At 48.1% G+C, this 15,791-nt stretch overlaps 1 protein-coding gene across 1 annotated transcript; it reads left to right on the forward strand.

The window, feature by feature from the left end:
* Window positions 1-3,214: 3,214 nt before the first annotated feature.
* On the forward strand, window positions 3,215-14,494 carry LOC309621918 (nuclear RNA export factor 2-like; the record flags this gene model as incomplete). The annotated part of the gene is made up of 20 exons (XM_082409204.1): window positions 3,215-3,409; window positions 5,362-5,530; window positions 5,963-6,138; window positions 7,142-7,225; window positions 7,341-7,445; window positions 7,562-7,642; window positions 7,781-7,850; window positions 7,997-8,085; window positions 8,205-8,312; window positions 8,498-8,607; window positions 10,407-10,443; window positions 10,826-10,894; window positions 10,978-11,033; window positions 11,147-11,284; window positions 11,391-11,449; window positions 11,558-11,673; window positions 11,769-11,811; window positions 12,376-12,448; window positions 12,987-13,146; window positions 13,873-14,494. 20 exons carry the CDS (start codon window positions 3,215-3,217, stop codon window positions 13,900-13,902), a joined length of 1,968 nt encoding a protein of 655 aa, XP_082265330.1. The 3' UTR covers window positions 13,903-14,494.
* Window positions 14,495-15,791: the final 1,297 nt, after the last annotated feature.

Below are 15,791 nucleotides of genomic sequence, written 5' to 3' on the forward strand. Positions count from 1 at the left end.
TGGCTGTGTTCCAATAAAACTTTGCATGTGGACATTGGCGTGTGGATTTCAAATAATTTTCACGTGTCAAGAAATATTATTTTTGTAACCATTTAAATATGTAACAACCATTCTTAGCTTGCAGGCCCTAGAAAAACAGGCCACAGGCCAGGTTTGGCCCATGGGCTGTAGTCTGCCAATCTCTAATTTAAGCTAATGGAATCACTAGGTCCCTAAAACAACAGAGTGGAAAGCCAGCAAAATGAGGTGGCATCCATTCCTAGGGTCTCTGGCAAGCATAAACCAAAAGCTGATACTTTAATACAGTAGCTTTCAACTGTGGTAGCACACTGCAGTCACGTGGAGAATTTAGAAAATGTGGGTGCCTGGGTCTCAACCCAATTCTGCTTTAATTATTGTGGGTATAGCTTGGAGCTGGTGGCATTCTCAAACTCCCCAAGGGGCTCTACTGTGTAAACGAGGTGGAGAACTACAACCCATACTGTGGGATATTACTCAGCAATAAAAAAGGCAGGAACATAAACGGATTTCAAAAACATGATGCTGACTTTAAAAAGCCAGACACAAAGGTGTGCAGTATGTATGATTCCGTTTACAAGAAATTCTGCAGCAGGCAAAACGAATATATAGGGACTGTGAGCAGATCAAGGTTTATATGGAGCTGGGAGATGGAAAGATTAACTGGGAACCATTTGGAGTGTGGTATATGCTTTATATCTTGATTGAGGTGGTGGTTAGCTCTAATCCCTGATTTTTACATGTAAGTAATTTGAGATCAGGAGAAGTCGGGTGAATTGTCCAAAGTGATGTAGCTTAATAATCAGAGAGAAGACAGGTGGATCTGATTATCAGTAATTGTTTCTATTACGCTAGGTAATGAGTCAGTAGCAACAGTGCTTCCCCCCAAGCCCGTGGCAAAACCCTGACCCAGCCTTTTATACAAGTAGAGCAGGGACATGAAAGTACACCTCTTGTGCATTCCAAACACCTACTCATAAGCACAGTTGACATTCTCACGTGTTCTTTATGTTGACTTCTTTACGTTTGTATTTACATATCCAAACAAAAACTTTTCTTAATATTTCCTTTTGAGTAATCACACTCTAATGTACAGGTTTAAAAATTATGGTAACAATGCGTAACATAAAATTTACCATCATAACCATTTTTAAGTGTACAGTTCAGTACTGTTAAGTTGATTCACATTGTTGTGAAACCAATCTTCAGAACTTTTTCGTCTTTCAATTCTGAAACTCTACACATTAAACAGCAATTCCCCTTTGCCCCTTCCCCCCGGTCCCTGGTAACCCCATTCTACTGTCTGCTTCTATGAATCTGACTACTTTAGATACCTTTTCTTTTTAAACCCATGGACTCTGTTTACTATAGTTTTCCCAACTTTTTTTTTAAAAAGTATTTATTTATTTATTATTTTGGCTGTGCCGGCTGTTTGTTGCAGCATGCGGGATCTCTAGTTTCGGCATGCAGACTTCTTAGTTGCAGCATGTGGACTCAGTTGTGGCATGCAGGCTTCTTAGCTGTGGCATGCGGACTCTCAGTTGCAGCATGCTTGCAGGATCTAGTTCCGCGACCAGGGATTGAACATGGGCCCCCTGCAATGGGAGCATGGAGTCTTACCCACGGGAACACCAGGGAAGTCCCTAGAAAGCTTATGCAAGTGGAATCATACAGTATTTGTCTTCTCGTGACTGGCTTATTTCATTTAGCGTAATGTTCTCAAGGTTCATCCATGCTGTAGCATATGACAGAATTTCCTTCCTTTAAAAGGCTGAATGATATTCCATTGTATATATATATATATATATACATACCACAATTTGTTCATCCATTTATCCATTGATGGGCATTTTAATTGTTTCTACTTCTTGGCTGTTGTGAATAGTGCTGCTATGAACATAGATGTGCAAGTACCTCCTCAAGATTCTACTTTCAGTTCTTTTGGATATATACCCAGAAGTGGGATTGTTGGGTCATATGGGAGTTGTATTTTTCATTTTTTTTGGAATCTCCATACACACTCATAAAGAATGAATGGGTCAAAGAAGAAGTCACAAAGGAAATTAGAAACTGCTTTGAGACAAATTAAAATGAAAGTCCATCATACCAAAACTTATGGGATGCAGCAAAGGTGTGCTAAGAAGGAAGTTTATAGCTTTAAATGTGTACATTGAAAAGACAAAAGATCTCAAATCAACAACGTAACTTTACACCTCAAGAAATTAGAAACAGAAGAATAAACTAAAGCCAAAACTAGCAGAAGGAAGGAGATATATAAGAGCAGAGATAAATGAAATAGAGAAGAAATACAACAACAATAGAAGAAAAGTCAATGAAACTAAGAGTTGGCTTTTTGTTAAAGCTACACAAAATTGACAAACCCTTAGTTAGACTCACTAAGGAAAAAAAAAATAGAAGACACTCAAATAATTAAAATCAGAAATGAAAGAGGGACATTACAACTGATACTACAGAAATTAAAAGGATTATTAGCGAATACTGTGAATAATTGTATGCCAATAAATTGGAAAACCTAGAAGAAATGGTTAAAAGTCCCCCAAACAGACAATCTAGCAAGACTGAATCGTAAAGAAATACATAATATGAACAGATCGATTAATGAGGAAGGAGATTTAATCAGTTCTCAAATATCTCCCAGCAAAGTAAATCCCAGGACCACATGGCTTCACTGGATTATTCTATCAAATACTTGACAAGGCAATGTCTGAGATTGCTTGTGTCTGAATCACCTTGATGAGGGAGGTCTCTAGCCCTGTTTAGGCACCCGACATAGTTGGTCAGCCGGGGGACTGCGGTAGCTGTTAGCTGGCCCCCTTCTACGCTTTCCCCTTGGCAACGTTATTTCTGAAGGAATGTGGGTTCTTGCAAATGACTCTGACTCTTCCTATACACCATACATAGACCACATGCCCTTACTGCTCCCTTTAAAATGTGAACTTTTCCCTTTCATTGCTGGATTTTCCTGAAAACGAGTTGGTTGCCTGGCATTCTCCAAAGGTCACCAATAAGGTTCCTCTTTGTTGTTGCTATTGTTGATGAGTATCATTATGAACTCCTGGCTTTTGAACATGCTGGTGGGCTTCAAACCATTGTTATGTGGTGTTGAGCAGAGAAGTGAAATGATTTGACTTGCGCTCTGCTGCTGGGTTGAAAGCAGACAGGTAAGGGAGCCAGGATGAAAGCAGAGGGGCCAGCTGGACAGCAGTACAGTCCAGGAGATAGATGTTGGTATCTTGGCCAGGGTGGTGGTAATGGAGGTGGTGAGAAGTGGCTGGCTTCTGGACATACTTTGAGAGAGGGGCCGAGAGAATTTCCTGACCAGTTGGATGTGGAGTGTGGGAGAAAGAGAGCACGCCAGGCCCCCTCCGAGGTTTGGGGACCGAGCAAGTGGCATTTGTGGGTCCAATGCCCTATCTGTGTTTACTTTCACTTCCAGTGCCACACAGGGAAAGCCCCAAGGTTGTGAGTAGCAGGACTGCCCTGACAGCGGGCCACACAGGGAAAGCAACGGCTCCTCAGAGGAGTTCATCTGAGGCCTGGTCGTAATCACTCCATCGTGGAGTGATCAGCCCTGGACGGATCTTTACTCGTAAGCGTGCCCTGAGACAACATGGAATAGTTAATGTACAAAAGGCACAGCCCACAAACCTGGAGAGCCTTAAGTATTACAACCCAAAGGAAGCTGGTTTCTAACAGTGTAATTACCATAATCCTCCCTCCCCACAAGCCACTGGTATGATTATCTGCTGGTTCCCTGTTTCAGTGGAATGTGTTAAAAATAAAATACCCTTAGTGAATCCACCTATGGGGAAGAGAATTGACACGATCTTATTTCTGCAGGTGCCGAAAAACTTCCAAATCTTTTCCCATGGTGAATTAGATATGTTGGAGGGGTGAATAACAACACAACTCCTAGGAGTGAATATAATGTAAGGTATACCCAGGACACGTTCTCAGCGTGCCTGTGGGTTCAGTATCCAGTACAGTAGATGTCAGAGTAAAGAAAATGAACAAGAGCCAAAGAGAGGCCTTACAGAATGATGAAAGGATCAGGACACCAGGGAGACATAAAGATCCTAAATGTGTACGCACCAATCAACGGACCCTCAAAGTACATGAAGCAAAAACTGATGGAGCTGAAAGGAGAAAGAGCCAGATCTGTATTTATAGTGGGGGCCTTCCACACCCACCTCCCTCTTAGTAAGTGACAGAATTACTAGAGAGAAAATCAGCAAGGATATAGGAGACCTGAATAACACAGGAAACTAACGAGATCTTCATGACATAAATAGAACAGTCCGCCCACCAACAGCAGAGTACAGGTTTTTCCCCGAGGGTCTCTGTAACATTCACCAAGTTAGACCATCTCCTCGACCATCAGACAAGCCTCAGTAAATTCAACAAGAACTGAGGGACTTCCCTGGTGGTGCGGTGGTTAAGAATCCGCCTGCCAGTGCAGGGGACACAGGTTTGAGCCCTGGTCAGGAAGATCCCACATGCTGCAGAGCAGCTAAGCCCGTGCGCCTCAACTACAGAGCCCGCGTGTCACAATTACCAAAGCCCGTGCGCCTAGAGCCCATGCTCCGCAACAAGATAAGCCGCCGCAAACAGAAGCCCATGCACCGCAACGAAGAGTAGCCCCTGCTAGCCGCAAGTAGAGAAAGCCCGTGTGCAGCAACGAAGACCCAGTGCAGCCAGAAATAAAGAAATAAATTTATTTATTTATTTATTTATTTATTTTAAAGAAATTCACGGTCTTTTATTTATTTATTTATTTATTTATTTATGACTGTGTTGAGTCCTCGTTTCTGTGCCAGGGCTTTCCCCAGTTGCGGCAAGTGGGGACCACTCTTCATCGCGGTGCGCAGGCCTCTCACCATCGCGGCCTCTCCCGCTGCGGAGCACAGGCCCCAGACACGCAGGTTCAGTAATTGTGGCTCACGGGCACAGTTGCTCCGTGGCATGTGGGATCTTCCCAGACCAGGGCTCGAACCCGTGTCCCCTGCATTGGCAGGCAGACTCTCAACCACTGCGCCACCAGGGAAGCCCAATAAATTTATTTTTAAAAAATAAAAATAAAAAAAGAAGAATTGAAATCTCCCAGAGTGTATTCCCTGGCCACGATGGAATCAAATTAGAAACCAGTAATAGAAAGCAAAAAGAAGAATCCCTAAACACTTGGAAATGGTGGCTGACACATCATTCTAGGTTATCATTCACACCCTTGTTATAGAAGAGCTGAAGTGAGGAAGAGTTGCCTGCTGAGCTGAAAGGCATTTCAGGCTGGCCCAAAAGAGAGCTCACCCTGGCTCTTTCAAACAGAGTATTGTTCAGGGCAAGGCTGGAGGGAGGGAGACAGTTCAGGAGGCTGTGACATCAGTGCCACCTGACATTAAAGCTCCTAGTGCACCGGCAAAGGAAGTCCAGCTAGCTTGCTGGTTGTTAGTGGAATCGGTGTGGTGGCTGATTGGATTTGGGAAGCACGAGAGAGGTATTGGTGTGGTTGTTGGAAGGTCCTGAGAGAAGGCAAGATTCGGGTGCCTTCCTGGTACATATATGACTGGTGTCCAGTCTAACCCATGGACTCATACACCTCGGTTCCTTATCAGTCCTGCTCCACTGTGTTAAAAGTTTCAACGCAGTTGTCCTCTCCTCCCTCCTCCTTCTCCTCCCTCTTTCTCCTCCTTGTCCTCCTCTTCCTCATCCTGCTCCTCCTCGATTCTTCCCCTGATAGTGCCATCTGTCGGATAAGGCTGTCCTCTCTGCACAGGCAGAAGAGTGTCCTTTCTGAGGTTTGTGGGATTGGTCCCTTAGGCCAGATTGGCACCGTGCCTGCCCTACCATCCTGTTAGCCTAAGACATGGTATGTGGTAAGTGCACCACAGATGTGTCTTCAAACCTGTATTTTTGTTCCTCTTTTCAGAATACAGTGATGGTGGTAGACCACCTCAAGGAAGAAGGAAAGGTTGTAGTTCTTTCCCAGGTAATTCTGGCAAGAGGAGCCGTCATTATGAACACGGTGGGGGTGAGCCTCAGCCCTCACACCTGCAGGAGGATGATGGAAACGTGGTGAAGAGGGATGTCCAGGAGGACCCCGAAGTAAGACAGTAAGTGACCAGGCAGCAGGGTTTGTACACAGCAGCCCCTGGGACTATGCACCTCTCTCACTCTCCGTGGACTTGTTTTTCTTCTGTCACTGCAAAACTGAAGCATGCTAGAAGTGAAATAATGGTTGAGCAATCCTAATTGTAGCGCTGGTGTCAAAGAGACGAGGGTGTACAGAAGACTTTCTTAGCACGTATGGCCACTCACCCTCCTTCTCTCCACATCCCCCCTGCAGCTCTCCCTGTACCATCCGAGGCAACGAGAGGACAGTGAGATTGGGCAGTGAAGGCCACATGCATATAACTGTGTGGGGAAACAGAAAACCTCTGGAGAGAGAAATGCAGGAGAACACACAAGATGGAACCCCAGGGAGCTGGTTCAGGGTCACCGTGAGTATCCTGAAAAATGTATGGAATGTGCAAGAGAAAAGTCAGGGGGAGTTGTGTTGGTCTCATGTAGAGATGCTGGTTTATTTCACTGGGGACAGCTTGTAAGCTGTCCTTTTTATGACCAGGAGTTAACAATCTTGTTCATCTAAGGGCAGATTCAGAGAAGCAGTGTAAAGGGAACAGGCTGACTGTGAGGAGAACGGAGGAGCCTGTCTCAGAGCAAAGATGGAAACTACTGCCAAGGATATGGAGCAACTCCACATTGGAGGTCTCAGTTTGGCAAGCTGAGTGTGGGAGATGGAGGGTCGAGCCTCTGGAGACCTTGTCTGAGGGGCAAGCAGTGTCTGCACTGGGTAGGATCTCCTGGAAATTTATAAAAGGAAGATCATCTATGACACCTTGATTATTTGGAAGAGAGTTTGACTGGAGAGAAAGAGTATTTAGGAAATCCATATTACGCACAAACGTAAGAAATCATGCCAGTGGTCCCTTCTTTAGAAACCCTGTCAAGCTCAGTAGAAGGCCGGAAAAGAACAGGAAAAGGTTCGTCCTCCAGCCTAAATTCCCTGTTGTCTGTCCTCTCTCCCATCCCTTCTTTTCATCCTTAGATTCCTTCCAGGATAAAGTATGACAGGACATGGCTAATGAACTCAATCCAGAGCCATTGCAGTGTCCCCTTCACTCCAGTGGACGTAAGAGAGGATGCCGAAGCCAGACGCGTGGGCACAGGGAAGGGGGAGAGAGAGACCTGGTTCAGCAGGGTCTGTTGGCTTCTGATACTATTGCTGTTGCATTCAATCCCTGTAGTTCCACTTTGTGAAAAATGGGGCTCGGTTCTTTGTCCAGGAAGCTAGCACTGCCTCTGCATTGATGGATGTCAGCTACAAGATTTGTGACGAGGAGAGCCGAAAGGTGTGTGTCGCAGGCATTACCTGTACCTCATCCTGAGGAAGGAGTACAGGCCAGGGGCTGGCTGTTTTCTTTGGAACTAGAGTTCCTGGTGCTTACCCCACCTCTTCTTCCTGCAGATACCTGTGTTTGTCAGCCCCTCCGCTGCTCCCTACTCTGTGCGGTATAAGTTGAAGCCAGAAGAAATGGAGCAGCTAAAGGTAATGCAGACTAAAGGCATGTTGTGTGCCAGCGCTCAGACCCACCTCTCCTTCCTCCAGGCCCCTGTCCCCCTCGCCCCCGATTTCCCTGCCACCACCACAGCCTCAGAGCGGCTCTCTCCATCTCTCACTCCGCAGCTGACCTTGAGCAAGCGATTTGATGTCTCCCAGCAAGCTCTTGACCTCCGGAGGCTCCGCGTTGACCCAGGTACAGCTGACAGCAGTAATTCTAGGGCGGGCGAGGGCAGAGGGGTCTTCCTAGAGGGAGACTTAGGGATGGTAAGGTGGGGCGGGGCTGTTGCTGGCCCCAGACCCCACTCAGCCATCTGATTCCCTCCCATCTCCTTCCTGAAGGCTTGGTGGGCCATGATATTGATATAATTCTGAATCAAAGAAGCTGCATGGCTGCCACCCTGCAGATCATCAAAAAGAATTTCCCTGAGGTGAGGCTGTAGGCCCAGTGCTGGTATTAGGGTAGGGGTTGGAAGAGATGGGGTGGAGGGCAGATTTGTCTCCAAGGTCCTAGATAGTAACCTTCACTCTAGCTCTTCTTGCCCCAAAGCTGTTGTCCTTGAACTTGAGCAGCAGCAAACTGTACCAGCTGGATGGCCTGTCTGACATTATACAGATGGCCCCCACAGTCAAGATCCTGAACCTCTCCAAAAATAAGGTGAGAAGAGGGAGCCAGATCAAAGTTGGGTTGAGAGTAGGGGGGGTCGTGTTAGTGGCCATCAGAGTGATGACAGGAGGCAGGTGAAGGTACCTGTGGGGGAGGGAGGGGGCTGGGGATGCAGAGATCCGGATGTCCCTCTTTCCCTGGGATACCTTTTCCCACTTCCGCCCCATATTTCTCAGCTGAAGTCTGCGTGGGAGTTGAGGAAGATTAAAGGGCTGAAGCTTGAAGAGCTGTGGCTGCAAGGGAACCCATTGTGTGGCACCTTCCCAGACCAGTCCACCTATGTAAGGTCAGTGTGAACACCCTGTCACCCTTCCTGGTGACCTTCACCCGTGGGAGCCTAGACTATCTGTGACAGTGCCCCTTTGCCAAAGGTGGCAGCCCTGGTCTTCTGGGAGGATCACAGGCCCCACCTTCTGCTCTCTCTGTGCCTATCACCGGTGAGGAGTTTCCTTCCCCTGACCTGCTCACCTCTGCAGGGGCTCTGGGGTCTGTTTCCAGCTCTCTGCGCCCAGCTATATTCCGCCAAGGCCTCCCAAGAGTGTGCCGCAGGAAGCAGGGCTTCTCCTCCTCACCAGGACCAGGAGCGACCAGCCTTGATCCAGATGCTGGCGCCCTGGACTGAGGAGGGTCCTCCAGTCCAGGGCCTCTTGTTGAGAGAAGCCTTCCTTCTTCGTGCTGAGATGGCGTTTGCCTTCCCCGTTCTGAGAGGGGCCCTCTTCCCCTTCCTCCAAAGGGGACCCCCCTCGTCTCCCAGGTTGACATGGGGGCTTTCGTGCGCCATGCTGAGGGCTGAGGCCGTGGGTGGCTGCTGTCATGACATCCATTCTGCTGGCCCAATGCCAGGAGCTGGAGCCTCCTTGGGAAAAAGCAGGGCTCCTTGAGTCAAGGGGCCAGACGTGGGCCCCCGCCAGTGATCAGAGGGCTTCCTGAGGCAGGAGTGGAAGGCAGAGGGCAGAGGTGGTAGAGGAGACAGAAGGACAGGGCTCTCAGGGGCACTTCCCATCCCTCCCTGCACACGTCACATCATCCCATCTGGTCCTTCACAGGAGCCCTGGGCAGCCTGAGACAGGTACGATTCCTCAGATAAAGAACGAACTCAGACAGGTGCAGGGGTCATCAGGAGAGAAGACGGTGATCATAAGACTGGGCCACGGATCCTCAGCCCCATACTGAGCTGGGACCTGACCCTTTCCTCATTCTGGGGGAGATGTGCCCCCATGGCGGCCCTGTTTCCCATGCCCAAGTCTGGCTGAACTCACACAGGTGACAAAGTTTCAACCAGCATCCAGTGGGGCCCCAGCCCAACATGTGCATATTTTCCATTCCTACCTGGTGTGTCTGGGCGATTCTGGGGCAGGTGAAGAGCCGCAACAGGGTCGCCGTTTCCCCTTTCTTCTCTCTTCTTCCCTGACCCCGACCACGGGAGAGCTTCTTTCCCTTCCCTTTGTTTTCTCTCTCTCCCTTGTCTCTGTGCCCCTATGTCTCTCTCATCTCTCCCCTCCTACCTTCACTCCCTTTCTGCCTTCATCCCCTCCATCTCCCTCCCTGAGCCCCACCTCACTCACCTCCCTGGCCCAGCATCCTGGGCCATCCCTGGGGGGTGTCCGGGTCTTGCCAGAGTGCTGGACCCCCAGTGAGGTAGCAGAGCCCCGGGCTCCCACCCCATTCCCTCTTCTCCCCACAGCCTTCAGTGGGGCCCTGGAGGAAGGAAGGGAGGAGAAGGAAGCCCTGCAGTATGGGTTTGAAATGCTGCTCCCTGTGGCACTGGAGAAGGGAGTGCGAGTAGTCTGGGTGGGAGCTACCCAGGCGAAGGAGAGGAAGGGAGGGAGGGAAGGAATGTTAAAGTGAAGGTATTGAGAGAGATGAGGAGACAGTGCCTTTCAGACAGTAAGATGACAGATGCTCAGTGCTCAACAGGGAAGTGGACCGAAAACCCTTAAAATCAGAAGCAGAGGTGGGCAAAGGGCGCTGCTGGATGGGCCAGAACACACTGATCTCTGTTTATGGTATTACTGTTTTAACTCAAAGGAAGCATTGCAACCTTGAACTATCAACCATCTCTTCTCTATTTTTGGTTTTGGACAGGGCCATCAGAGATTGTTTCCCGAAGTTATTACGCCTAGTAAGTGCCTACATAAATCATTGTCTCTTATGAATGTCAGTGATCTCTGCACCTGCCCTCAAGCCCTTTGGGTCTTGCCTAGATCACATATTAGCATCAGAACCTTAACCATTTTGGGGGGCATGGACTCCTGAAAATGACATGGATAGACTTGCTGGAAAAATACCCATAAATACACACACGCACACACACAAGTTGCACATAACACTAGAGACTTCCAGGACCTCATGATGAAGACATCCAGTGTAAGCTTTCCCATGGAATTTCCAGGGCCCTTTCACACCTGACCTCTGACCCTCACCCTCCTGGGCCCATCCTTTTCCCCGATCATCCAGGGCAACTCCCCTGGTCTCCACTCCTGACTTCCTCTTCCCTTCTCCAGGATGGCCAGGAGTTACCGTCACCAGTTACCGTTGATGTTGACACTCCCTGCGTATTAAAGCCCTGCAAGGTGAGGAAGAGGATCAAACAACATTTGGGGTGTTGCAGGGAGGCTTTATCCACTGCATAGTCTCAAATGCCATTTGATTCCAGGGCAGCTACTTTGGATCTGATGAGCTGAAGAGCCTAGTCCTGCAATTCCTGCAGCAGTAAGTACCTCTGGGAAGCTGAGCAAGGGGGAGAGGGCGAGGACAGGTGAGGCCACCTAAGCACAGGTCTGCTCAGGGGAGTTTCCAAGTCTCATTTGAGGTCCAGACCACAGAGATAGACTGTCCTCATTGCTCCCGCTCAGGTTCTACTTGATCCATGACTGTGGAGACCGACAGGGTCTCGTGGGTGCTTATCACGAGGAGGCCTGCTTCTCCCTGACCATTCCCTTCCACCCCGAGGACCCAGCCCCGTGAGTATCACAGCACAGGCTCTGCTCCTGGGCCGTGTGGCTCCCCAGGAGACACAGGCCAGCTCCTGCAAACACCCACCACCCACTGTTGCTCTTTGTCTCCTAGAAGCAGCTTGTGCGAGTACTTCAAGGACAGCCGGAATATGAAGAAGCTCACGGACCCCCGTGAGTGTGTGATGGGAAGACTGGGTGGGAAAGGGCGGTGAAGGGGTCAATCATAGGGCCCAGGCCGTGGCAGCCCCTGACCGTCACTCGCTTCCCCTCCCCTCACAGACCTGCGGGTCCAGCTGCTGAAGCACACAAATCGTGTCATTGTGCACACCCTCTGTGTGTTGCCCAAGACTCAGCATGACTTCAGCTCCTTCGTGGTGGACACATGGTCCCAGACGGTGAGCGCCTGCTTCCTCCCTCGGGCGGGCCCAGGAAGCCGCAGGTGGGTAGGAGGTGCAGGTGGTGACTGGGCGCCTGGGCTCTTCCCTTTCAGGAAACGATGCTCTGCTTCTCCGTCAGCGGGGTGTTCAAGGAAGGTGAGTGTGTGTAGATCCCCACCCCAGATGCCCCACTGCTGCTTCCCCCTGGCCGTGCTCACTCCCAGAACCACCCAGCTTCCCTGACCCCTTCCCTTCCCTTCCCCTCCCCTCCCCTCCCCTTCCCCACTGTGTTCTCCAGCCCTCAGGCTTCCCACAGACAATCCAGGTCTGAGCTGTGTCCATGCCTGTCTGCCCTGCACACCCTGGGCGTTGGGGACACAGGCTGCGGAGTTTGGTGGCTCTCATCCCAGATACTCACTCTGAGAACTTGGGCCGTTACTTAACCTCTCAGTTTCCTCATTTGCAAAATGGGGTAGTAGTATCCACCTCTTGGGCGGCTGTGAAAAATGCATCCCGTGAACCTGTGTAGTGGTTGTCAGGGGCCCTGTCACTGGGCGCAGACTGCTCCTATAGTTGCCCTCCCGATTCCCGACACCCTGCCCCCGTGAACAACTGCCCTCTCAGCATGAGTGTCCAGTCACAGCCTGACTGGGGACCGCCGGTTGAGCGTGTACAGCACGTGCGGCTCTAAGGGGTACTGTTGTTTGTTTGCTGTTGAAGTGGAAGGAAGTTCTCAGGGCTGTGTGCGTGCCTTCACCCGGACCTTCATCGCTACCCCTGCCAGCTACTCCAGGTGAGAGCCCTGTTGTGGGCGGGAATGCCCATCCCCGCCTGGGCTCAGGGGCTTGGGAATGTGGTGGCGCAGACCTTAGGTTTACTCGGTATTGTGGAAAGCCAGCAGGGAGATCTCAGGAGCAGTCTAGCCTAGTGGTTAAGAAGAGCATGGGCTCTGGAATCGGCCTATGCGTTCTCTCCTTGACCCAACACTCACTCGCTGTGTGACCTTGGTCAAGTCACATGACCTCTCTGTGACTCAGTGTCTTCTTCTGAGAATGGGGATCAGAGCGTCCACACCTTGGGCTGTGGTAAAGGGTAAATGCGAAATTGCCCGTGGGTTGGGGATAAACCTATAAATCGAGTGAAGATGGTAGACAGTCTCTCCAAAGGTGGGCTCTGTGGGGAGGGCCAGAGGTACCAGTCAAGGAACCTGGGAGACAGACACAGGAGGGGCGTGGAAGGAATCTGGTTGCTGAGTGCCAGTGGGAGCAGAGTCAATATTGGGGGTGTGGGTGTCCATCCAGGCGTAGTCTGAGGGCCCATTTTTCCTTCAGTCTGTGCATCGTGAATGACGAGCTGTTTGTGAGGGACGCCAGCCCCAGTGAGACCCAGAGTGTGTTCTCCATCCCAGTGCCTACGCCCACCTCCAGCTCCATGCACACCCTCTCCCAGGAGCAGCAGGACATCATGCAGGCGTCCTCCACCCCACCTGAGGTGAACCTCTAGTGGTCTCAGAAGTGAGTGCTGGGTTTGCGTGGGGATAGGAGGGAGCTGGGAGGAGTAGAGGAGTGATTAATGGGAACTTGAAGGTAATTATTTTACATCTATTTTTTTCTTACAAACGTTTAGTTGTGAGAAATTCCCTAATTTCATACTAATACCTTTCCATGTATTATAAAATACAGGTTTCCTATCTTATATACTGTTTTGAAACTTCTTTTGTTTATTATTAGTACCAGCATTTCCTCTCAGTATATGTGAAGCTACATTATTCTTTCTAAGATCAATATATTAAACAATTGAATTCCAGGAAGCCATAAGCTATTATTGATAGGCATTTACCTTTTCACTTCTTTTTCAGCATTACATGCTGTGGCATCTGCTCATTCTGGTACATACATGTTGGTAAACTTGAAGGCGTGCCCTTGTAGCATAGATTTAGCTGTGACGTTGTTTGGTCAAGTGTCTCCAGTTTGGTCCTAAGGGAGGTCATCTATCCTCCCCCACTACAGGTGCTTTCAGTACGATGACTAGACTATACCAGAACTAAAAAATTCTTTACTCATTAAAAAGTCAATTCTGAGAATTCAGAGATAAGAAGAAATAGACCTCTAGGGTTTCAGGAAGGTGAAGGCGGACAGAAGTCAGGTGCCCTGGGGTTGAAACTCAACGGCTGCTGGCTCTGCTGACATCCCAATTCTTTCTCTTTACTTTCTTCAGCCCAAGGGCAAGATTCCAGATGAATTTTGAGATGAGACCCTCATCCACTGACCTGGGATCTTGAGAACAAAACTCTGCAAATGAGCCTTTAGATGTCATTTTCATCCTCCTCATATTTGTTACCTCTCTTCTCTTAACTGAAGCCATATCCATGACTAAGCTTGCAGTCCAGCTAATCAGGAAACCAAAGTTTACCGTGTAGGCCTGCCAGTTGTTCTGTATTTTTCCCACGCATGATCCTTGTTTATCTTTATATTAAAGGGTAACATTGCACATTGTATGTTGTGTGTCTTGGATTGCTCTTCCCCTGACCCAACCATGAGTTAGTGGGGCCAGGACCAAAAGGTCCCATCTCCCACATCATCCCTGGCAGTCTCTAGCATTTATAGCCGACCTATACAGTGCTTGAAAATTATAGAGTAAGGACTCCATTCCTGGACTACCCTAAAATCCAAGCTTTGCCTCCTGATAACCTTCTCTCCACCACTTCAGTACTCACAAGTTGTGACCGTTCTGATGTTCACTTCTATAAACAAATATAACGTATTTAGCAAGTAAAGTACCATATTTACTCTAATAATTATGGTATTCTTAATCATTTAACAGGTCTAAAACTGTGCTAACATTTTCATTAGGTTCTTAGGTTCTGTAACTAACACTATTTTCCCCACAACTCCTATGTTGTTTTTTTAACTTACTTACTTTGAAATAATTATTGATTTACCAAAAGTTGCAAAAAAATGTGTAGAGAGGTCATGTATACCCATCACTCACCTTCTCCTAATAATAACACCTTGTATTACTTTAGTACAGTATCGAAACTAAGAAATGGACATTGGTACAGTCCACTGAGCTTACTACAATTTCGCCATTTTACATGCACTCATTTGTGTGTTAGAACACCTGTGAATAATACTTATATATATATAATTCCATGCACTTTTACCAGCTATGTAGGTGTTCTAACTATCACCACAAACAAGATCAAAAACTGTTTCATCACCACACGCTTCCCTCATGTTAGCCTTTATAGCCACACCCACCTTCTTCCTGATCCCACATCCCTAAACTCTGTCAGACACTATTATAATTTCCTAAATGTCATAGAAATAGAATCATATAGTATATTATCTTTAGGAATGGATTTCTTTCACTCAGCATAACTCTCCTGAGATCCATCCAAGTTGTAAAGTGGGTCTATAGTCTGTTCCTTTGTATTGCTGAATAGGATTCCATGGTGTGAATGTACCACAGTTTGTTTAGCCATTCCCCCGTTGAAAGACATCTGGGCTATTTCCACTTTTTAACTATTGTGAGTAAAACTGTGATGAACTTCATGTAAAGGTTTTTGTGTAAACATAAATTTTCATTTCTCTGGGTAAACGGCCCAGAGTGCAACTGCTGTATCATATGGTAATTGCATATTTCGTTCTGAAAACCCTGCCACATTGTTTTGCAGACGACCTGTACCATTCTGCATTCCCATTGGCAATGTATGAGTGACTCAGTTTATCCAGTGTTGTCTGCATTTGGTTTTGTCACTGTTTTTTTCAGCCATTCTGATAGGGGGGTTTAATGTTTCATTGTGCTTTTAATTTGCATTTCCATGATGGCTAAAGATGTTGAATAGCTTTTCCTAAGCTTATTTGCCCTCTGTTCATGTCTTTCATCCATTTCATAATTGGATTAAGAGGCAAGAAGTTATCTCTATAGAGAGCTGCCCTGGCTCTGGCTAACAGGCAGAGTAAGAGAATATGAGGCCCCTCGAGACTCACTTTTCTTGACAGGGAGGGCAGAAGTGGGGCTGAAGCTATTAAATGTTCCTCAAATTAGGACGGAACTTGGATATGGAACAGGATTAAGAGGTGGGGGCATCTCTGGGTCCATCTGTGGAGATCTGGATACGGCAGAAAAAGAAG

This window comes from Balaenoptera borealis, assembly GCF_965194805.1.
Source record: "Balaenoptera borealis genome assembly, contig: HAP1_SCAFFOLD_1169, whole genome shotgun sequence".
Lineage (NCBI taxonomy): Eukaryota > Metazoa > Chordata > Mammalia > Artiodactyla > Balaenopteridae > Balaenoptera > Balaenoptera borealis.